Source organism: Pantherophis guttatus, chromosome 10 (assembly GCF_059756535.1).
Source record: "Pantherophis guttatus breed Tessera chromosome 10, ASM5975653v1, whole genome shotgun sequence".
Classification (NCBI taxonomy): Eukaryota; Metazoa; Chordata; class Lepidosauria; order Squamata; family Colubridae; genus Pantherophis; species Pantherophis guttatus.
The window spans coordinates 6,557,012-6,579,935 of NC_142072.1; the positions used below are offsets into that span (position 1 = coordinate 6,557,012).

The following is a 22,924-nucleotide window of genomic DNA, read 5'->3' on the forward strand; positions in this document are numbered from 1 at the left end:
ATAAATTCTGCCAGGGTATGTAAACTTATGAGCACAACTGTTTGATCTTGATTGTCTCCCTCTGTTAATGAAAGTTAGGATTGGCCTTAGAAACGGATGTAACTTCAGATATTAACATGCCTTTAGCTAGCACCACGTTTTTGCAGTTTTAGGTTTTAGCACATTTTACATAACTTTAGATAAATATGATCACATTTAGAGCCTAGCCCCAGGGGTATCCAACCTTGGCAACTTTAAGACTCTAACTCCCAGAATTATCCTTTGACTTTTGTGCAGAGAATAGACGATGAGTAATCTGCACTTAAAACACCTTGCGATTAAAGACCAAGTTTTTCACTGGGAGGGGTTTTCTTGGCCATGTTCTGCAGACGTTCAATCCCACATTAGAGAGAAACTGTTTAGAAGGGTGTTCATAAAAGAGCATCTGCAAAAGCGAATTTTAATCCATGCATTCGTGTGATTGTTGATTGTTTTGAGTCGGTACTGGCAAAGAAAAAAAGGGAAAGGAGTAAATTTTAAAAAATTGCTCTTCCTTTCTCAAAAGATAACATTTGGTGTTCTTGAGCTTCCTGCGGTTTGTTATAAAACCTCAAAACTTTCAGTGAGCCACACCCACTTCTCAGATATCCTCCCTGTAAAGGTACAATGTGTCTTGAAAGGAAAAAAGACACATTGTACCTTTACAGGGAGGATATCTGAGAAGTGGGTGTGGCTCACTGATGACGCCTTAATAGGCAGAAATAGCTATCTGAGTCTCCCAGAGAGCAACACAGAGTTGCAGTTTGTCAGCAGAAAAAAGGCCCAGAAACTTGTGAATGAGATTTCACAGAACCAGGGCTGTAGAACAACTTAGTTTACGTAGGTAAAACCTGGCTAGAAAGAATATGCACATAAAAGCCTACGAAAAAGGAAAAAAGACATATGCATATTCTTTCTAGCCAGGTTTTACCTACGCAAGCTAAGATGTTCTTCAGCCCTAGTTCTGTGAAATCTCATTCACAAGTTTCTGGGCTTTTTGTATCTTGCTGAAAAGCAACATACTTGCGTAGGTAAAACCTGGCTAGAAAGAATATGCACATAAAAGCCTACGAAAAAGAAAAATATTTATATTTATATATATATATATAAATATATAAATATACACACACACACACACACACACACATATATACAGTATATACATATACATATACATATACATATACATATACATATACATATACATATACATCCTGTTTCCCCCAAAATAAGACATCCCCTGATAATAAGCCCAATCGGGCTTTTCAGCGCATGGCTATGCACTTCATCCAATCATGGATGAAGAAATTATTGAAGATATCTGTTGAATTGCTTAAGGTGAAGATTAAATTAGCACCTCTTTCTTTCAAAGCGGAGCAATAACCTACAGCAATCATTGACTCTTGCTTGATCTCTGGTGATGGGTCAGCCTCTCACGCTCATGAACAACAGAACAACTCAGAGTAAGTAGGGTGAAGTGCAAAGTACCAGTAGCTCCATCCTTTGGTGTTTCTCTTAAAGTTCTATGCAAATGGTTTTTCGACATTACCCACCAAAGTTGTGAGCAGTAAATGGGGATGGAGAATTTCTCCAGGAGAAAGAGAATGCTTTCTTCAAAGTAGATGAAAGATGAAGATGAAGCTTCCTTGTGATGTTTGAATGAACCAAGAAGGCCAATATGAATTAGTACATATCAGTGGTGGGTTTCAAATTTTTTTACTACCGGTTCTGTGGATGTGGCTTGGTGGGCATGGCATGGCTTGGTGGGCATGGCAGGGGAAGGATACTGTAAAATCTCCATTCCCTCCCCACTCCAGGGGAAAGTTACTGCAAAATCCCCATTCCCTCCCGATCAGCTGGGATTTGGGAGGCAGAGAATAGATAGGGGCGGGGCCAGTCAGAATTTTTACTACTGGTTACTCTGAACTACTCAAAATTTCCACTACCGGTTCTCCAAAACTGGTCAGAACCTGCTGAAACCCACCTCTGGTACATATGCCAACATAAACAACTTGATCCTAATTTAGGCTGTTACCAGACAAGAAAAAACTGGATGGTTGCAGAGTGGAGCTTGTTAATTTTCTCTCTCTCTCTCTCTCTCTCTCTCTCTCTCTCTCTCTCTCTCTCTCTCTCTCTCTCTCTCTCTGTGTGTGTGTGTGTGTGTGTGTGTGTGTGTGTGGTGGGTTCCACTTACCTTCACTACCAGTTTACAGTTCTGACTGCTTACACGTGTACCGCTTCTGCGCATGTGCAGACCGTCCATGATGACGTCCGGGTGGTTGGGCAGAGCTTCCTGCTGCTGCCGCTACCAGTTCGCACGAACTGGGATGAACCGGTAGAAACCCACCACTGGTGTGCGCGCGCATCTGTGTCTCTTTATTTCTGTGTCTCTCTCTGTGTGTTTAATGCTTTTGAGCCAGCTCAACTAGATATGTTCACGAAGCTTTCTTCTCTCTAGAAAACTCCAGGGTTGTAAACTAAACTGGAAGAAAAAATAAGTAATGCACAGAGTTCCCTTCAGGATTGAGATGGCATCCACAGAATAAGAGAAAATAAAAAGCTGAATGAATAAATTAACATAAAATAGCTTTCTTCAAACATGCATTCAAGGCGGCTGATTGTATTTCTGATGGCTTAACTGGTTTCCATTTGGGAAAATTTAGACACATACGCGTAACATCCAAGATCCCGCCTGATCAGCTGGAGAGGACATACTGGCCAAGAAAAGGAGACAATTTCTTGGGTGGAAGGAAGAGCTTTAGAAGAGAAGCTTCATCAGGAGGAGCCCAAGGAATGCTGAGAAGAAGCCCAAGGAATGCTGAGAAGCAAAGGAGGAAAGGACTTCGCTGCAGATAACGTCTTTAATGACAGATCCAATTAGAAGGCCACCTAAATTATCTGTTATGTTGAGTGGCTGGCCAGATATAAGCTTCCCTTTTAGACCTTCATAATGCTTGCAATCATCTACACTGCTGCAACGTTTCATGCTGGCAGGAATTTTCTTCTCTGGAGGAAGAGAGAAAAACCAGTGATCAGAGCCATCACTTGAACTTGAAGAAATTCCTCCACCCACCCCAATACAGGTTTCCAATCCTATCGACATGACCAGGCTCAAATTATCCTACATCTGCCACCAGCAAAGCTAGCAAAGATGTTCAAAAGCATGTCTGCTAAATGTTGGAAATGTAACCAGGTGTTGGGTTCCTACTATCATATGTGGTGGACATGCCCGAAGGCAATATATATATAAATACACACATGGTTAGAGAAAATGTTAAAGGCAACAAATAGATTTAAAGCAAGAAATATTTAATTTTAAAAATATCAAAATGTGCAGAAATGGACAGGTTAACCCTAAAGATAAAAGACAAAGAAGATGCAGAACATTTTTTAACATGGGATTTGTTTTATCAATGGTTAGATAATAGAGGTAGAAGTTAACAATATTATTATTACTACTACTATTACTATGTATAAATAAATTGACCCAGACAATACACTGTTTGCCAAGCACTAATGTACGTTAAAGAAAAATGTATAAATAATTTTTTTTTTTTTAAAAAATTATCCTATATCAGCAACATTATATGAAGATCCAGCTCTCTGGAGAAGGCCATAAATCTGGGAAAATTAGAAGAAAAGAGAAGATGAGAACAACCAGCATCAAGGTGGATGGGCTTTGTTTCAGTGGTGATGGGATCACTGCTGGAAGACCTCAAGGACCATCATCAACCTGATGGGGCATGGTCAGTCAGATTTATGTAGCTTGTAAAACCCGTGTTACTTATTTCCTCGTTGGGAAAAATTGGACTATTCTTACTCACTTGTGATAATTTCAGTTATCACAGTCATGCAGACACTGTTCTTCTTAGAACATATTACTTCTGGACCAGAACAATTTGAAGTAGTTGATGCACAAAATTCACACTTCAAGGAACTACCTGGAAAGGAGGGAAAAGTAGGTGGAGCTAAAAGAAGATGTTGGATAACCATTTGTCTGATGTGGTGTAAGGAATCCTGCCTAAGGAGGGGGTTGGACTAGAAGACCTCCAAGGTCCCTTCCAACTCTGTTATTCTATTCTATTCTATTCTTGAAAAAACTGACTTACAACCATTTTTCACACTTATGACCATTGGAGCATCCCCATGGTCACGTGCTTTACATTTGGATGCTTGACCACTGATTCGTATTTATGACAGTTGCAGTGTCCCGGGGTCACGTGATCCCCTTTTGCGACCTTCTGACAATCAAAAGTCAACATGGAAGCCAGATTCACTTAACAACCGTGTGACTAATTTAACAACGGCGGTGATTCGCTTAACAAATACGGCAAGAAAAGTCACAAAATGGGGCGAAAGTCACTTAACAAACTTCTCACTTCACAACATCCATTTTTGGGCTCAATTGTGTTCGTAAATTGAGGACTACCTGATAGTTGTAAACCTGGTAATTGTAAACCAGTCAGAGCAGTGGTGGAATTCAAATTTTTTTACTACCGGTTCTGTGGGTGTGGCTTGGTGGGTGTGGTGTGGATTGGTGGGCGTGGCTTGGTGGGTGTGGTAGGGGAAGGATACTGCAAAATCCCCATTCCCACCGCACTCCAGGGGAAGTATACTGCAAAATCCCCATTCCCTCCCCACTCCTGAGGGAAGGATATTGCAAAATATCCATTCCCACCCCACTCTGGGGCCAGCCAGGGATGGTATTTGCCAGTTCTCCGAACTACTCAAAATTTCTACTGCCGGTTCTCCAGAACCTGTCAGAACCTGCTGAATTTCATCCCTGGGTCAGACTCTCTGAGACTGAGATGGACAGTACTTAAATTTCATAAATAAAATTTAAAAAACTCTGAACCATGGGTTGTCCCTCCCACCCATTAATTTCGAGATATATTTTGGGTGGAGGCACCTAAGGTAGAAGAGATTTTCAAGACAGACTTTCAGTTTGATTTTGAGAAGAAACATTCTGGCCATGTTGTGTTATCTTGAAGCTCAAAAAAAAAACCCACCTCAGGACTCTCATTCAATTATCTGGCCCAGGACCAGATCAAGGCCAACTGATGTCCCAACAATGGTAGCCCTCAATGGAAGTGATTTATTTTTTTTAACAATGCAGATTAAAATCAAGGACAGAAGATGAAGACAATGCCAAAAAAAAGAGGGGGGACGACAACAAATGTGACATGTGACAGTGAAATAATTAAGGGGATGTAACTATGAGGAAAATCTTTGTGACGCTTCCTTCCTGTAGTGTTCTAAACATCTTCTTATTTTGCTTAATGGTTATTCCACATGAAAGGACAACACACCTGATAAATCTGCTCTTGATTTAAATACTTTTGATAAACCTTGGTCTGTTCTGAATCTGCCCCCACAGCAAACGGCTCCATCTTTGAGGAGTTCTTGAGGTTTTTCACAGTCCCTAGAGAACCCCCCATGGCCAGTATGGAACAGCCTCCTTATAGTTCCACTGAAGCTCCCAGGAACACAACTCTGACCATACCTGCAGTCAGGAGGATGGAGAAGAAGAAGAGCCCCAGCAGAAACCGCATGATGATGAGTTAGGCACGGAGGTTAAAAAGATGATCTTTTCTTGAAGGAGCACAATTGTGTGGCCTGGAAGTTCTGCAAAACAACACACAAGGCATCTAAGCACAGAAGCATACTGTATATCAGAAGCACTTGTACAATTGCTGTTTAATTACCCATCAGGATTCAAAGTTGTCTCTGATCATTACTGTAGAATCGTCTTCTGCACAGATTCTGGAGGCCTCTCTTACATCTATCTATCTATCTATCTATCTATCTATCTATCTATCTATCTATCTATCTATCATTATTATCTATCATCATCATTATTATCTATCTAGCTCTCTCTCATTAGTATTATCTATCTATCTATTTATCTTTCATCGTCATTATCTATCTATCTATCTATCTATCTATCTATCTATCTATCTATCATCTATCTTTCATCATTATTATCTATCTAATCTATCTCTATCATCATTTTCTATCATCTATCTATCATTATTTATCTATCATCATCATCAACATCATTATCTATCTATCTATCATTATTATTATCTATCTATTTATCTTTCATCATCATTCTCTCTCTCTCTCTCTCTCTCTCTCTCTCTATCTATCTATCTATCTAATCTATCATTTTCTATCTATCTATCTATCTACCTACCTATCATTATCTATCTGTCTGTCTGTCTATCTATCTATCTATCTATCTATCTATCATCATCATCATCATCTATCTACATATGTATATACATATATATATATCATTATTATTATCTGTCTATCTATCTATCTTTCATGATCATCGCCATTATCTATCTAATCTATCTATTATAATTTCTATTATCTATCTATCTATCATCTATCTATCTATCTATCTATCTATCTATCTATCTAATTTATATCTCACCTTTATTATTTTTATAAATAACTCAAAGCAACGAGCATACCCAATGTTGCATTTTCTTCCTATTTTCCCCTCATTAGAATGTATGTGTGGTCAGTTGGACTGACAGAGTGTAACTGGCCCAATGTCACCCAACTGACTTTCATGCTTAAGGCGGGACTAGAATTCACAGTCTCTTGGTGATAGGCCCAAAGTCACCCAAGCCTCAGATGAACTCAGAAGAAATTCAGCTTCTGCTGCTTTCCCGAGGCCACTCATCCATGTAGTTCTAGGCGCCAGGCATGGAGCCTCCGACTCTTTCCCACCTCCAGCAATTCGTGGTGGCTCTAACAATCCAGTTTTCTGCTTCTGCCAAGCACCCCCTTCTTACCCCCACCCACGTGACAAAGTGGTGTCTCCCGTCTGGATTACAATCTTCTTATCCATGACAGTTCTTACAATATTCAGCACTCCTGGGGAGGAAACCCAGACAGGCTGCAAAATAGAGTGTTAATTTAATGTCAACATCCATCTTGAGTATCCAAATAAAAGTCCAGGCTCATTTTCATTGATGAAAAAAAAACTTACTGTTTTTTTTTTTTTAATTTGATTTATATGCCGCCCTTCTCCGGAGACTCAGGGCGGCTTACAGTGCGTTAAGCAATAGCCTTCATACTTTTGTATATTTATACAAAGTCAGCTTATTGCCCCCACAAACTGGGTCCTCATTTAACCTACCTTAGAAAGGATGGAAGGCTGAGTCAACCTTGAGCCTGGTAAGATTCGAACCTGCAGAAATTGCAGGCAGCTGTGTTAATAACAGGGTGCATTAAACCACTGTACTACCAAGGCTTATTGAATACCTAACATGGTATTCATAATTTTAATTCTGCAGCCTCAAAGTCCCTCTCGGTGTCTCAGTTGGTTCCCCCACCCCCACCCCCAAGGAGAGAAGTCAATAAAACTTTTCTTGACTTATTTGTCAATAAAAGGTCAAAAGGTCCAGCATTCATTAGCATTCATTCCATGCATAGAAACTCTCTAACACTTGCATCAACACAAGATCTCCTCACTTTCTCGGTCCTCAGAGCCACGTATTAGAGCCCTCCCCTTCAGCAGACAAAGTAATTGGTGTGCAGATTAATTTCTAAACAAACAGTGATCAAAAGGAAACAATGAAAACAGTATTGTCTTTATTTTGGTGGAAACAATCACAATCCAATAGCTTACTTTAAAAAAAAAAAAAAGTCCCATGTGCCAATCTGTTAAATGTGCCAACCACTCACTCCATCACCACTCCCAGGACAAATGAATCCATATATCCATATGCAAAATATTCAAAAATATATCAATATCAAAACACATCACATCTGGAAGAAGGAAACAACAAACAACCCCTGTAGAATGCAAAATGTGGATATATTTTTTTCCTACACGAAATCAAAAGAATCAGGCAATGATGGATTTTATTATTTGTTACTTATTTCTTATTTTCTTTGAATTACACCATCTTCTTTCTTCAAGCACACGCTCAAGGCTGCTGATTATATTTCTGTCTGCTTAGTTGATTTTCATGTAGAAGAAAATATAGGAAAACAGAAAATAGGAGGAAAATTTAGAGACCTATGCATAACATCCAAGAGCCCGCCTGATCAGCTGGAGAGATTATACAGGGCAAGAAAAAGGGGACAATTTCTTGGGTGGAAGGAAGAGAAGCTTTAGAAGAGGAGCTTCATCAGGAGGAGCCCAAGGAATGCTGGGAAGAAGGATGCGAATGAGGGAGGGGCTCTGCTGCAGGTAACTTCTTTAATGACAGATCCATCTGGAACACCTTCTATCTTTTTAGGGAGAAGTTTATCTTTCCGATCTTTATACAAGTCGCAATTATCTTTTGTAGTGCATGTTTTCACGATGGCCTGGTCTGCAGGAGCAAGAGAGAAACGTCAGTGATCAGAGCCATCACTCAGATTTAAAGGAATTCCTCCACCCACTCAAATACAGGTTTCCTATACTGTCTATGCAACCAGGCTTAAATTATCCCACGTCAGACACATTATGTGAAAGCCTAACTCTCTGGAGAAGGCTCCAATGCTGGGAAAAGCAGAGTGAAGAAAAGAGAAGGAGGAGGAGGAGGAGGAGAAGGAGAAGGAGAAGGAGAAGGAGAAGGAGAAGGAGAAGGAGAAGGAGAAGGATAATTTTATTTCTATACCGCCCCTCTCCCAAAGGACTCGGGGCGGTGTACAGCCAGGTAAAAACACAATACAAATATCACAATTTAAATTTAAAAAATTATTAAAAATATTACATAAATTGGGTTGTTTTAAATTACGGCCAAAAATATTTAACCATTTTAAACTGCTTTTAAATTTTGCATGTTCTGTTTTTTTTTTACTCTGGCTGTTCACCACCCTGAGTCCTATTGGAGAAGGGCGATATAGAAATGGAAACAAATAAAAATAAATAAATAATTTAAGGCCAATTAACTAAAAAACCCAAAAATTAAGAATTCCAAATTTAAAACTCAATTTATGAAGCTAGCCCTGCCTGTCAGAAGAGCAGGGTCTTAAGAAGAAGGAGAAGGAGAAGGAGAAGGAGAAGGAGAAGGAGAAGGAGAAGGAGAAGGAGAAGGAGAAGGAGAAGGAGAAGAAGAAGAAGAAGAAGAAGAAGAAGAAGAAGAAGAAGAAGAAGAAGAAGAAGAAGAAGAAGAAGAAGAAGAAGAAGAAGAAGAAGAAGAAGAAGAAGAAGAAGAAGACAACCAGAAATAAGGTGGATGGGCTTCATTACAGTGGTGATGGGGGCATTGTTGGAAAACGTGAAGGAGACCATCACCAATCTGACAGCACTTGATCAATCAGATTTATGGGGCTTGTCTTACTCACATGTTTTATCATAAGACTTCAGAACCAAGCTCATACAGACATGATTCTCATAAGGACACTCTGCCTTTACACCAGAGCAATATCCATTAATTGCTAGACAGATTTCACACTGCATGGAACTTCCTGGAAAGAAAAGTGGAAAGCAGATAAGAAAGTAAGACAGGGATAGGGAATCAGAAACACTTTTGATATTACTGAACCAGGACTCTCAGCAACCTTAGCCTAGGCTGGATAGTGGAGATGATGGTGAGACCCAATCCAAGTCATATTAAGGTAAACCTAGAACAAAACCTAGAACTCTTCCAGAGGCAAAGTTTAGCCGAAGCCATTGTGAGGTAGAGGAGGTGCCCACAACTAACTTTTAGGTTGGGAGGGGAAGGAATAAGTGAGGAAATACAGGTTAGACCGAAAGCAAAAACAAATTTCCTTTCGTCCATTTGGAATCCGCCAAAATTCTCAGGGAATTATCAAGTTAGAAATAGGAAGAAAGGAAGCTTGTTGCTTTTCTAAATTGACTGTTGTTAGTTTCTTTCATAAAAACTGTAACACTGTAAACCAGAGGTGTAAAACTCAAGGCCTGCGGACTGGATCTGGCCCACAAGGTGCTTAGATCTGGCCCATGGGATCCACCCTGGAAACAGTGATGGACCAGCCCACCGTGTCTCTGCCAGTGAAAAGGGGCTCCCAACGTGGGAGCACGCGGCCCTCCCGAGCTCTGTTTTTGCTGGCAGAGAGTTGCAGGAGGCCTTCACAGCCGGAAACGGAGTTCGGGAGCCTGTTTTCACTGGGAGAGCACTCAGGCTGCCACAGATACCGCTGATATGAGTGACATTGAGCAGGTCATGTCATGCCCACTCTGGCCACACCTACCCTGCCCCTCCCCCAAGGTCAAACACAACCCTGATGCGGCCCTCAATGAAATCGAATTTGACACCCCTGCTGTAAACCATTTTGAGTCGCCGCGAGAGTGAGATGGGTGGTACGTAAATTTGAAGAATAAAAAATCTGAAGCAATTTTTCACCTATCAATTTGAAGAGAAAATTCGGGAGGTAGCAGGAGATAAAATTTCAGTTTTTGTTTAAAGGGGGACATTCTGGCCAGGTTTTGTGGTCTTGAAGCTCACCTTGTGATGAGTTAGGTGGAAAAACAAATTAGAAAGAAAGAAAGAAAGAAAGAAAGAAAGAAAGAAAGAAAGAAAGAAAGAAAGAAAGAAAGAAAGAAAGATGGGGCGGAGGGAGAGAGAGAGAAAGGAAGGAAGGAAGGAAGGAAGGAAGGAAGGAAGGAAGGAAGGAAGGAAGGAAGGAAGGAAGAAAGAGAGAGGGGGGCGGAGGGAGAGAGAGAGAAAGGAAGGAAGGAAGAAGGAAAGAAGGAAGGAAGGAAGGAAGGAAGGAAGGAAGGAAGGAAGGAAAGGAAGGAAGGAAGAAAGAAAGAAAGAAAGAAAGAAAGAAAGAAAGAAAGAAAGAAAGATGGGGCGGAGGGAGAGAGAGAGAAAGGAAGGAAGGAAGGAAGGAAGGAAGGAAGGAAGGAAGGAAGGAAGGAAGGAAGGAAGGAAGGAAGGAAGAAAGAGAGGGGGCGGAGGGAGAGAGAGAGAAAGGAAGGAAGGAAGAAGGAAAGAAGGAAGGAAGGAAGGAAGGAAGGAAGGAAGAAAGAAAGAAAGAAAGAAAGAAAGAAAGAAAGAAAGAAAGAAAGAAAGAAAGAAAGAAAGAAAGAAAGAAATGGTCCACCTCAGAACCCTCACTCAATTACCTGAGCCAGGGCCAGATTAAGGACAATTCATGTCCCAAGAATGGAATGAAAGGAAAACATCCTTTTAACAAGAAAATAAGAGAAAGAAAATAAGAAAAAGCACTAAAGCGAAGTGTGGCAGTGAAATAATTAAGGGGTATGGGGGAAATCTTCATTGTGGCTCCTTTTCCCTGCATTCCTAAACAAATGATTAATTTGGATAGTGGTTATTCCAGGAGAAAGCTGGTCACACGAAAGGCCATGAGTAGAGCCTTGGTGGCACAGCAGACTAAAGTGCTGTTAAATAGCACCAGCTGCCTGCAATTACTGCAAGTTCAAATCTCATCGGGCTCAAGGTTGACTCAGCCTTCCATCCTTTCGAGGTAGGTAAAATGAGGACCCAGTTTGTGGGGGCAATAAGCTGACTTTGTATAAAAAAAACCACCGCTTGGGGGTCCGCAAGCCCTACTAAGCAGGTATATACAAAAGTATGAAGGCTATTGCGTAATGCATTGTAAGCCGCCCTGAGTTCCCGGAGAAGGGCGGCATATAAATCGAACCAATAAATAAATAAATAAACAATTTTTTTTGAGTTAAATACTTTTTGATAAACTTTGGTCTATTCTGACTCTACATCCGCTTTCTTTTTCCCAGAAAACCATTCCATCTTTCAGGAGTTCCTGAGACTTTTCACAGTCCCTAAGAAACCATCCAAGTAGCCAATGTGGAGAATCCTCCTTTGGCTCCAGTCTCTCTCTCTCTCTCTCTCTCACACACACACACACACACACACACACACACACACACACCGGACAACAACCCTGACCATACCTGTAGTCAGCAGGATGGAGAAGAAGAAGAGCCCCAGCAGAAGCTGCATGATGACGAGTTAGGCACTTCTTGAAGGAACACAATTGTGTGGCCTGGAGGTTCTGCAGAATAACAGACAAGGCATCCCTAAGCAAAAAGAAATCTGAGACACTTGTAAAACTCCATTTTAATTGACCATGAGACTTCAATGTTGTCTCTATTCATTTCTGTAGAATCACCTTCTGCAGGGACTGTGGAGGACCTGCCTTCAAGAAGGTAATTTGCCTTCCGGAAGCGGCTGTGAGGTGGACTCTCAAGACAAATTGCTCTACCTCTGTGGAAAAGACATTGTGGGAGCATTCTCTCTGCCCCTCATGATGGTGGCTTCTGTGCTTGTGTGAGTGGACAACTTCCCCAGGCAAAGCAAGGCACCTCAATTGAAGGAACCCCTTTCTCAAGCAATTGTGGCAGCCAAGTGTCCAATTCAGTGGTGGGTTTCAAAAAAATTTACTACCGGTGCTGTGGGTGTGGCTTGGTAGGCATGGCATGTCTTGGTGGGCGTGGCTTGGTGGGCGTGGCAGGGGAAGGATACTGTAAAATCTCCATTCCCACCCCACTTCAACTGGAAGGAATCCTTGCCCTCCTTGCCATCCCCTCCCCAGTTATTAGCAAATGTGTCTCCTGTTTGCACAAAGTTTGGCTCAACCCCTGCCAAAACCATGCTACTTATTACGTAATCATGCTTCAGCAAATAAAAGGTTCAGACTGTGGAACAGTGTGCCAGGTACAAGAGTTCACTCTTTCTTTCTCCTTCTGTAAAATCAGTTCCTTCCTTCAAGCCCTCTTGAGAGCAAAGAATGCCAGATTCCCCATGTTTCCTCGAAAACAAGATCCTGTTTTATATTTTTTTGAACCCTGAAATAAGTGCTTGGCCTTATTGCCATGCGCTCAAAAGCCCTATTGGGCTTATTATCAGGGGATGTCTTATTTTGGGGGAAACAGGGTATTATATATTGTTTATGACATTAGAAATTTTGGAAGAGAATCTTAGTTTGCTCCACAGTTATGACAGCCTGTTTTGACACAAATTACCACTGAAGGTCACCGGTCCAATTGGACTGAATGCCCCCCCCCATTTCCCACCCCCTCCCCAGTTATTAGCAAATGCCTCTCTGTTTGCACAAACTTTTGTGCCACACCTGCCCAAATCATCATCCTTATTTTGCTTCATAACATGTCTGGCCTTCCTTTCATTGTAAACATTTACAATCAGGTAGAACACTTCTCCCCTTCCTTTTTCCTTCAGTCAAAGCAGTTTCTCCCAGCTTTAGAGCCCTCTGTGAGCAAGAATGCCAGATTTGGCTTGAGAAGTTTCTTTAAAAAAATGTTTTGGACAAATTTAAGGCATGAACCCCATTGAGGAAAAACAACAGGATGACAACTTGGGTGGTAGCCCTCCAGTGGTCAGTGGATCAAATGGGATACTCGGCACAAGAACTGAAGAACTGGGAGTGACCTTCTGGGTCATAGGTGTTAAATCTTTGCTCAGAACTAGGTGGTCAATTAAATGACCCCAGAGAGACAGCTGGCCTTTGCAATGGGCTCTGTTTGTCCAACCTCTTTTCTGGGAGGACAAGGATTTATTTTATTTGATTTCCAATTTATATACCGCCCTTCTCCCTGAGGACTCAGGGCGGTGTACAGCATCTTTCAGTTTCTTTTCAAACATATATCAAAATATAGTACATAGCTTTATAGCTCCTGCTGCCTTAAGAAAGTTCAAAACATTCTTAAAGATCCATCTCATCCTGGGCACCTTTTTTTTTTTTAACTATTACCATTTGGCAGACGGTACAGGATAATAAAAACAAGGACAAATAGGCTGAAAAATAGCTTCTATCCCAGGGCAATAACCATATTGAATTCTACGGTAGAGTGCAATATCGGGTTTTCAATTTCAATTATCTAGAATGTAAAGGATGAAATGTTTGTGTTTTCATTTTTAGAGTTGTAATGTACACTGAAGTCGGCATTTAATTTCATTGTAGCGCAATGTACCGCAATGACAATAAAGTGAACTAAACTAAATTAAAATGTCACAAGTTCTTTTACATAATCCCAGGTTAACAGGCTCCAACATCCAAGAGACCCAACACAATCATACGGGGCTTAGGCCACAAACACACAAGCACACAAAGGCTAATACTCACTGCGTACTCCTCAGCTTTTTCCCACTTATACAACGCTTCCTCTTTTATTACTCCGGTTTCTACTCCTTGTGAGTCCTACTGCTGGTCAGCAGTAACTTTAATCTATCTATTATCTTACTTTGGGCTGCTTTTACAAACAAGCACGCCTCCTTTTTGTTTCTCCGAAATACCAACACCTCCACACCACCTCTCTGCTCAGCTTTTATAAGAAAGCAGCTAAGGCTAGGGGAGAGGTCTTAAATGGACCAGACCACAGCCCTACAGGTAGCCTGTCCACTCTTTCTATCTCACCCCTCATTATTCTTCGTTGGTTTTTCTTTTCTTCCCCCATCCTTCCTTCAGGCCCTAGGACTTCTCCAGTTGCTCATACTGCTGATGTTGCTGTCACTTGGCAGCACCAAGTCTATCGCCATTTCTATCCCCATGTCCTTGACTACTCCCACGATGTCTGGTTGATTGGCTGGTATCTGCCTGTTTGTCTGGATCTGGACGCCCCTTCCTTTATAGGTAAAGGTTCCTCTTGCACATATGTGCTAGTCATTCCCGACTCTAGGGGGCAGTGCTCATCTCCGTTTCAAAGTTGAAGAGCCAGCGCTGTCCGAAGACATCTCCGTGGTCATGTGGCCAGCATGACTAAACGCCAGAGGCTCATGGAACGCTGTTACCTTCCCACCAAAGGTGGTCCCTATTTTTCTACTTGCCTTTTTTACGTGCTTTCAAACTGCTAGGTTGGCAGAAGCTGGGACAAGTCACGGGAGCTCACACCATTATGCGGCACTAGGGATTCGAACTGCTGAACTGCTGATCTTTCTGATTGACAAGCTCAGCATCTTAGCCACTGAGCCACTGTGTCCCTGTATAAAGGTCCTTCATACCTTTATAGGTATGAAGGGTTTAAAAGCAACTTTGTTGTGATCACTTCAAAGCAATAACCAAAGTGTACTTCACCACTAGTCTTGTAAGCAGTGGGTCCCCAACTGAGCTTCAGCTATGATTATGCTTACCAGATATGTTTTTTAAAAAAAGTACAAATAAAAAGAAGACAAATAATGCATGCCTTCAGGATTCAGATGGCACGAACAGAATAAAATAAACAGCTGATCAATAAAGTAACCTACGATGGTTGAAAAAAAATCATTATATGGGCAGGTTCTACATTTCATAAATTAATCGATAAAAATAAATCGATATCAAATCAAGTTAAAGCCAACCTCTTTAACACATTCTTCGGCTCAGTGTTTGTAAAAATGCCCAATATTTCCTACTCATACCACAAATAATCACAACGATCTAACACAAATCAATTTTACAGAAGATAACGTTGAAAAGGCACTACGCAGCCTAAAACGATCTCTATTTATTGGACCTGACGGACTATATGCCTACTTCTTTAAAAAGCTTTCCTCTGCCTTAGCAGAACCTCTAAGCATAATCTTTGAAATATCTTTCACAACTGGCTCCTTGCCCAACCCCAGCCTAGTCAAGAATTACTAATTACTAATTACTAATCTCTTTATGTTGCATCACCTGCAAAGTTATGGAATCAACCATAAACCAATCCATTACCCTCCACTTAGAAACAAGCAACCTATACTCTCTAACAAACAATTTGGTTTCAGAAAAAAAAATTATCCGTAATCTGCAACTCCTACACTACAAAAGCATATAGACTACACAACTCGATCAAGGCAAAGCAATAGACGCAATTTGCATAGACTAGAAGTCAGCCGAAGAGGTTGTAGAAAAAATGCTTTTAAAAATAATTTTAAAAAAGCTCTCATGATTGCGCAGCTCAGCTGGACATGGGGTGGGGGGGTGGGCAGGAATGTTTGCTACCTGTTCTCTGAACCTCCCGCCATCATCGCTACCAGATCGGGTGATCCGGTCCAAACCGGGAGCATTTCACCCCTGGTCCAGAGGTATTTCACGAGAAGAGTACTCCACTCCTCTACTCACAATAGAATCCCTTATGCCACCAAGCTTGAAATTTTGGGCTTGGACAATCTGGAACTGCGCCGCCTGCGGTCCGATCTAAGCACAGTACACAAAATTGTCTGCTACAACATCTTACCTGTCAACAACTTCTTCAGCTTCAACCTCAATAATACACGGGCGAACAATCGATACAAACTCAAGGGAAACCGCTCCAAACTCAATTGCAGAAAATACGATTTAGGAACAGAGGGATCAATGCCTGGAATCATCTACCCGACTCCGTTGTTACATCCTCAAACCCCCACAGCTTCAACCCTAAACTGTCTACTGTTGACCTCAGCCCATTCCTAAGAGGTCCTTAAAGGGGGGCGTGCATAAGCGCACCAGGGTGCCTACCGTCCCTGTCTTACTGTCCCCATATATTTGTATTCATTTCCTTCGTTCATGTCCATGTTCATATTCATACCTGCTATCTTGTACATGTTTGACAAACTAATAAAATAAAATAAATCAATCATGTGACCTGAGACACTGTAACCATCATAAATACATGCTGAGTTGCAGCGCCCAAATTTTAACCCCATGGCTGTGGGGTTTGCTGCCACGGTCATCATTTTCATAACTTTGAACAGCTGTACAAAGGTATGTCAAATGTATGTTGGAAGTGTAAAAACAAGGACGGGATCTTTTACCATCTACCCCTTGTGAGTCCTACTGCAGAAGACTTTTTCCATCTGCTTTGAGCTTCTTTAGGCTGCCTTTATAAACAAACATACCTCCTTCCCTCTCTCCCTGGGACAAACATGAACTCAAATAAAGGATAACGGTGCATCATAAATCTCTACCTGTCTTTGGCCTAGAATTCCAGAGGGGAAAATATCCTTCTTAAAGGGAAGAGCTTAGTCAAAAGCACCCCGCCCTTCCTTCTTCCTGAAGTCCCAAGGACCAGCTACATGAAAGAGGCAGCATCTTTGCAAATTTGCCCCCTGCCCCCAAATGAGGTACTCGTGCATTCCTCTAAACTGCTGCAATGTCACACAAATCCAAAGCACACTTGACAAAGAGTCAAATACCACTGGGAAAAAAAGCCAGTTGCTGAAATCCAAAGGAAAATGCAGAAAGCTGCATTTCCGTGCATTTATAATGTATGAGTCTTTCTCTGAAAAGACAAGGCGAGGGCGTGTTTTTTGCTTCATGGCTTGTTAGAAAATTTGGAAGAGAATCCCAATTTGCTCCACAAGTATCGCTGTCAGTTTTGAGACAAAATTCATCCCTGCAGATCACGTGGAGTCTGCTTTTGAGTCCGAATAGAGTCATTCCCATCCTCCGGCCATCCCTCCCCTGTTATGATTAGCAAATGCCTCTCCTGTTTTTGCTCAACACCGGCCAAATTCATGTTTATCTTGCTTTGGCATGCAATGGTTTGGCCTTTCGTGTAAATGTTTTTCAGCTGGCAGAGTTCTCTTCTTCTTTCTTCTTGGGGAAAAACAATTTCTGCCGTGAGCCAAGATTCAGCTTGAGAAGCCTTTTCTCGGAAACGTAAATGTAAACTTTGAATTCCATTGAGGAAAGGCAATACGAGGACAACTCAGGTAGTTGCCCTCTTCTGGTCACTGGGTCAAACGGGATCCCCGGCGTGAGAACTGAAGAATTGGAAGTGACCATTTCAGTCGTAGAAGTTAAATCTTTGCTCAGAACTCGGCGGTTGATTCAATGAACCCCGAGAGACAGCTGGCCTCTGCAATTAGCTCCGTTTGTCCAACTTCTTTTTGTTGAGGACAAGAATAGCATCTTTCAGTTTCTCTTCAAAAATATACTAAAACGTCACAGGTTCTTTTACATACACTTAAGACCAGGGTGTCAAACTCGATTTCATTGAGGGCCGCATCAGGGTTGTGTTTGACCTTGGGGAGCCGAGGGGGGGGACAGGGGGCATGGCCAGCTCTATGTCACTCATTTCAGAGGTGCCTGTGGTGGCCCGAGTGCTCGCGGCCTTTCCGAGCTCCGTTTTCACTGGCGGAGGGTTGCAGGAGCCTGTCGCAGCCAAAAACGGAGTTCGGGAGGATTGCTCACGACCTTCCTGAGCTCCCTTTTCTCTGGAAGAGGCACCATGGGCTGGTCCTTTGCTGTTTCCAGGGCAGCCCCACGGGCCAGATCTAAGTACTCCGTGGGCCGGATCTGGCCTTGAGTTTGATACCCCTGCTCAAGATACTGGGCATCATATGGCCAACATCAGAGGTGGACTGCTGTCAGTTTGCACTGGTTCAGGCAAACCGGTAGTTAAGTTTCTGCCCCGTTTGGCGAACCGGTAAATCCCACCACTGGCTGGCCCTGCCCCCGCTCATTTTTCAGGCTGTTTTCAGACCATTTTTGGCCTGTTTTGGGCCATTTTTTGGGCCATTTTCAGGCCAACTCCTCCATCCACTCATTTTTACTCCTTGTGATTCCTACTGCCAGAGAGCAGCAACTTTTTCTATCTGTCTTGGGCTTGTTTAGGCTGCTTTTGCAAACATTTCCATACCACTTGTCTGCTCAGATTTTGTAACTGACGCTGCTGAGCTGTCTAGGGAGAGGGACAGGGCAACAATAACACAGATGCCGCAGTGGTGAAATTCAAAAATTTTCCCTACCGGTTCTGTGGATGTGGCTTGGTGGGTGTGGCTTGGCTTGGTGGGCATGGCTTGGTGGGCATGTGACCAGGTGGGCATTGCTTGGTAATCATATGATCGGGTGGGTGTGGTTTGATGATCATGTGACCGGGCGGGTGTGGCTTGATGGTCATGTGACCGGGTGGGCGTGGCTGCACAACTGACTCACACACAATGTAAAAGCAGCTGGACTTCACACACAATGGCCCCTGCAACAAGCAGGAACCTCTCAGACAATCAGGCACAGCTGATTGTCTCACAGCTGATCGGTAGTAAAAAAAAATGCTAAAAAAAAGTTTTTAAAAAAGCTCCGAGATTGCCCGGCACAGCTGATTATCACACAGCTGATTGTCAGAATTTTTTTTTTAAACTTTTTAAAGCATTTTTTTACTACTGGTTCAGGCGAATAGGTAGTTTTAAAAAATGCATTAAAAAAGTTTTTTAAAAAGGTTCCAACGATCACACGGCACAGCTGATTGTCGTACTTTTTAAAGCAATTTTTTTTTACTACCGGTTCAGACGAACTGGCCCCAACTGCTAGCATTTCCCCCCTGGTGCTGGCCCATTGTGCAGATAGCCTGTCCTCTCCCATCCCTCACTCTCCAATTGTTGGGCAAAATCCAGCCCTTTTCATACTGTCCTCCCACATAATGCCTCTTCAATCTTCCCTAACACTTCCTGGCATTGTTTAGACCATTGTGCTCTGAAGGATTCTGTTTTTCTTGTTAGGTCTGTTAAACGTTGGGCAATAGTGGAGAAATAAAAGATAGACCCTTGTTAATATCTGCCAAATCCAGAAAAGAACAAAGGACTTTGTGGGCGGTTTGGTTTTTTTTGGGGGGGGGGCTTCCTTCTGTTTCAGCGCTTCCTCCGTTTCCTGCTGAGGTTTTATCTGCCCTTTGCCAAACATGTACCCCAAGTATTGGGTTTCCTGCTACCCCAGATGGTATTTTTCTGGGTTTATAGTTAACCCTGCTTTTGCTCGACCATCAGTTCTTCGTTTTAGGAGTTGAGGGTATTCCTCCCAGGTCTGTCTGTAGATGTGGATCTGATCTAGATAGGTTCTCCTTCAACCTGGTAAGATTTTATTCTTTATCCACATGAATGTAGCAGGTGCCCCCATGTAGATCAAATGTAGATTAAGGTTGCAGAGTGGAGCTTGTCTCTCTCTCTCTCTTTCTCTTTCTCTCTCTCTCTCTCTCTCTCTCTCTCTTTCTCTCTCTCTCTCTCTCTCTCTCTCCATCCCTCCCTCCCTCCCTCCATCTCTCCCCACCCTCGAAGGTGTCCAGAGCCTTCACAGTACTTCCCTACTCCTTCCCTACTCCTTGTGAGTCTCCTCTCCTCCTGCTTCTCCCCCCCCCCCTCTCCTTTTCCCTGGAGCTGCCTTTTCCATTTTCATCTCTGAGCTGTTGGTTCCCATAGTTCTCCTCCACTGCACTATGATTTCATGGTCTTGGTTGCTGTAGACCACATCTCCCAGAAGCCCACTCCAGCATCCATCTGTTCAACATGCAAGGTCCCAGGTCCCATCCGCCAGCCAATCAGGGAAGGCTAGTTGACTGGCCTATCAGAAAAAGCTACTGGTAGAGCAGGGAGAAATATCCACAACCTCAGGGACCCAAGCGATAGGGTTCTAAGGGCAGGAAGTGAAAAAGAACTAATAAAGGGCTTCTAGATAAGGATGAAGGACTGAAAAAGTTGGCATGAAACTCAACATTTTTTTAAAAAAAACTAGGATCTTGGCATCCAGTCCCATCACTTCCTGGCAAATAGAAAGGGGAGAAATAGAAGCGAGGCAGATTTTCTTGGGTTCCAAGATGACTGCGGATGGTGACTGCAGCCATGAAATTAAAGACAAGCTTGCTCCTTGGGAGGAAAGCTACAGCAAACCTAGACATCATATTAAAAACCAGAGACAACTCCTTGCCGACAAAGGTCCATATAGTCAAAGCTGTGGTTTTTCCCAGTGCAGGTAGTCCTCGACTTACAACAGTTTGTGTAGTGACCGTTCAAAGTTGCAACATCACTGAAAAAAGTGACTTAGGACTGTTTTTCACACTTACGACCATTGCAGCGTCCCTGTGGTCCCGTGATCAAAATTGAGACGCTTGGTGGACTGACTCCTATATACGCCGGTCACGGTGTCCCAGGCTGATGTGATTCCCATTTTGCGACCTTCTGACAAGCAAAGTCCAAGGGGAAACCAGGTGTCAATTCACAAAGCATCCCTGGCCTGCTCTAGAATTACCATAGGCAAGTGGGGAGGGGAAACTGATGAAACAGCACAGCAGCCAAAGACATTATGTCTCGCTTCGCTCGAGCACGCCACATGCATGCATGCTCCCGGTCTTCCGTGTATGCACTTTGCTGTCATGCACATCTTCCGTGCATGCGCCCGGCCTCAAAAACATGCCTAAATAGCACGACTTGAAGCCGGGGTGGGTTGGTGGGTCGGTAGGTCGATGGATGGGTGGGTGGGCCCAACCGCGAGTTCCACTACTGGTTCAGGTGAACCAGTCCGAACCGGCTGAATACCATCTCTGGGTAAGTGGCTCTTTCCCCGTGGATGCTTCCTTTTTCGTTTTTTCACCAAATGATTTTTTTTTCCTTTTTACACTAAATAATGTAGAAAGTTAGCACCCACCTCTCTCATAGAAAAATGAAATACTCTGAGAAATATTTAGAATAGCAGAATATTATATACTGCTCAAAAAAATAAAGGGAACACCAGCACAAGACATCCGAGATCTGAATGAATGAAATAGCCTGATTAAATACTTTGTTCTTTACATACAGTAGTTTATACACTGCTCAAACAACTAAAGGGAACACAAAACTACTGTATGTAATGAACAAAGTATTTAATCAGGCTATTTCATTCATTCAGATCTCGGATGTCTTCTGCTTGTGTGCCCTTTATTTTTTTGAGCAGCGTATTTCCCATAAAAGAGAAATAGAAATCTGAAAGGAAACAGAAACTCAAAGCCACAGTTCTCTGCCCCCAACCACTTACTAATCTGAGGCCAGTTTTTAGAAATGCAGATCTGGTAATCTATTCAAGACAGGATATCTTGAACAAAGGCAGAATTCGGCAGCATGGTAGGATCAGCCTTCACTCAAGATCCAAACCAGGAAAGCCATTGAGATACGAAAGGAATGGCCCAACACCCTTTCTGGACACAGGCCTCCTCGTTACATCATCTCAAAGAGTCCAGGCTTCAATCAAACATAACTCAGACATCCAACAAAGTTAGCTATGAGCCCTGCATAGCCACATAAGAGTCTGACAGCAGCCAATAGAATATGTTTCTTGCACAGGAACAGGAAGCTCAAGGGCAAAGCCCAAGAGAAGGTAAAAATACCTCTCACTCTCCACTCCATGTGGTCAGCTGCCCAGGACCTCAAACCCTGGGAGTTCGATGGTTTTGCGCAGGATCTGAGCTGTTTATAGCTCTTCTGGATGGAATATTGTGATGTTGTTCCCAGGATCTTTGGGAGCCATTCTCCCAGCCAAAAAGTCACAGCCTTAAGTTCTCCTGCCACCACTTGGGACCACTTTGAGTTCTACTTTCTCCTACCCTCTCTAGTTCTTCCTTCATGCCCTGGTCCTTCTCCAAGTTCTCCTCCTCCTGATGTTGTTTTCATTGGCACCACTACATCTATCCCGGTTGCTGTCTTCTGGTCTACTAGCACAATGTCTGATTCATTGGCTATTAACTACAACATTGGAATGTTGGATCTGGATTGGGAAGTTCCGCCCTTCATATATATTCATTAATTAAGTTTGCAGAGTGGAGCTTGTTAAATTTTCTCTCTCTCTCTCTCTCTCTCTCTCTGTGTGTGTGTGTGAGAGAGAGAGAGAGAGAGAGAGAGAGAGAGAACGAGAGAGAGAGAGAGAGAGAGAGAGAAAGAGAGAAAAAGAGAGAAAGAGAGAGAGAAAGAGAGAGAGAGAGAAAGAGAAAGAGAGAGAAAGAGAGAGAAAGAAAGAGAGGAAGAGAGGAAGAGAGAAAGAGAGAGAAAGAGAGAGAGGAAGAGAGAGAGAGAGGAAGAGAGAGAAAGAGAGAGGAAGAGAGAGAGAGAGATTTAACAAGCCCACCTTTGTGCCAGCTCAAATCCCTACATGCGTTCATGAGGCTTACTTTTTTTTTTATAGGAGACCACTAGGAAACTCTGGGACTGTAAACTAAACTGGAAAGAAGAAAAACAATTCATGGAGTTGCTCTCAGCACTGAGATGGCATAAATAGAACAAAATAAAAGAGGCAACTGATCAATAAGAGA

The 22,924-nt window shown here is 42.6% G+C and overlaps 1 protein-coding gene across 4 annotated transcripts; it reads right to left on the bottom strand.

Moving 5' to 3' along the window:
* Positions 1 to 2,606: 2,606 nt before the first annotated feature.
* On the bottom strand, positions 2,607 to 22,332 carry LOC117677622 (uncharacterized). Of its 4 annotated transcripts, none has more exons than XM_034437934.3 (4): positions 6,501 to 6,841; positions 5,522 to 5,643; positions 3,843 to 3,959; positions 2,607 to 3,024 (listed from the first exon to the last, which is right to left on the bottom strand). In XM_034437934.3, exons 2-4 carry the CDS (start codon positions 5,568 to 5,570, stop codon positions 2,777 to 2,779), a joined length of 414 nt encoding a protein of 137 aa, XP_034293825.1. In that variant the 5' UTR covers positions 5,571 to 5,643; positions 6,501 to 6,841; the 3' UTR covers positions 2,607 to 2,776. The 4 variants fall into 4 exon arrangements, with proteins under 4 accessions (XP_034293825.1, XP_034293826.1, XP_087733017.1 ...); XM_034437935.3 differs by having other exon boundaries at positions 6,461 to 6,841; XM_087876891.1 differs by lacking the exons at positions 2,607 to 3,024; positions 3,843 to 3,959; positions 5,522 to 5,643; positions 6,501 to 6,841 and adding exons at positions 7,608 to 8,357; positions 9,316 to 9,438; positions 11,873 to 11,973; positions 22,007 to 22,332.
* Between the last annotated feature and the right edge of the window lie 592 nt (positions 22,333 to 22,924).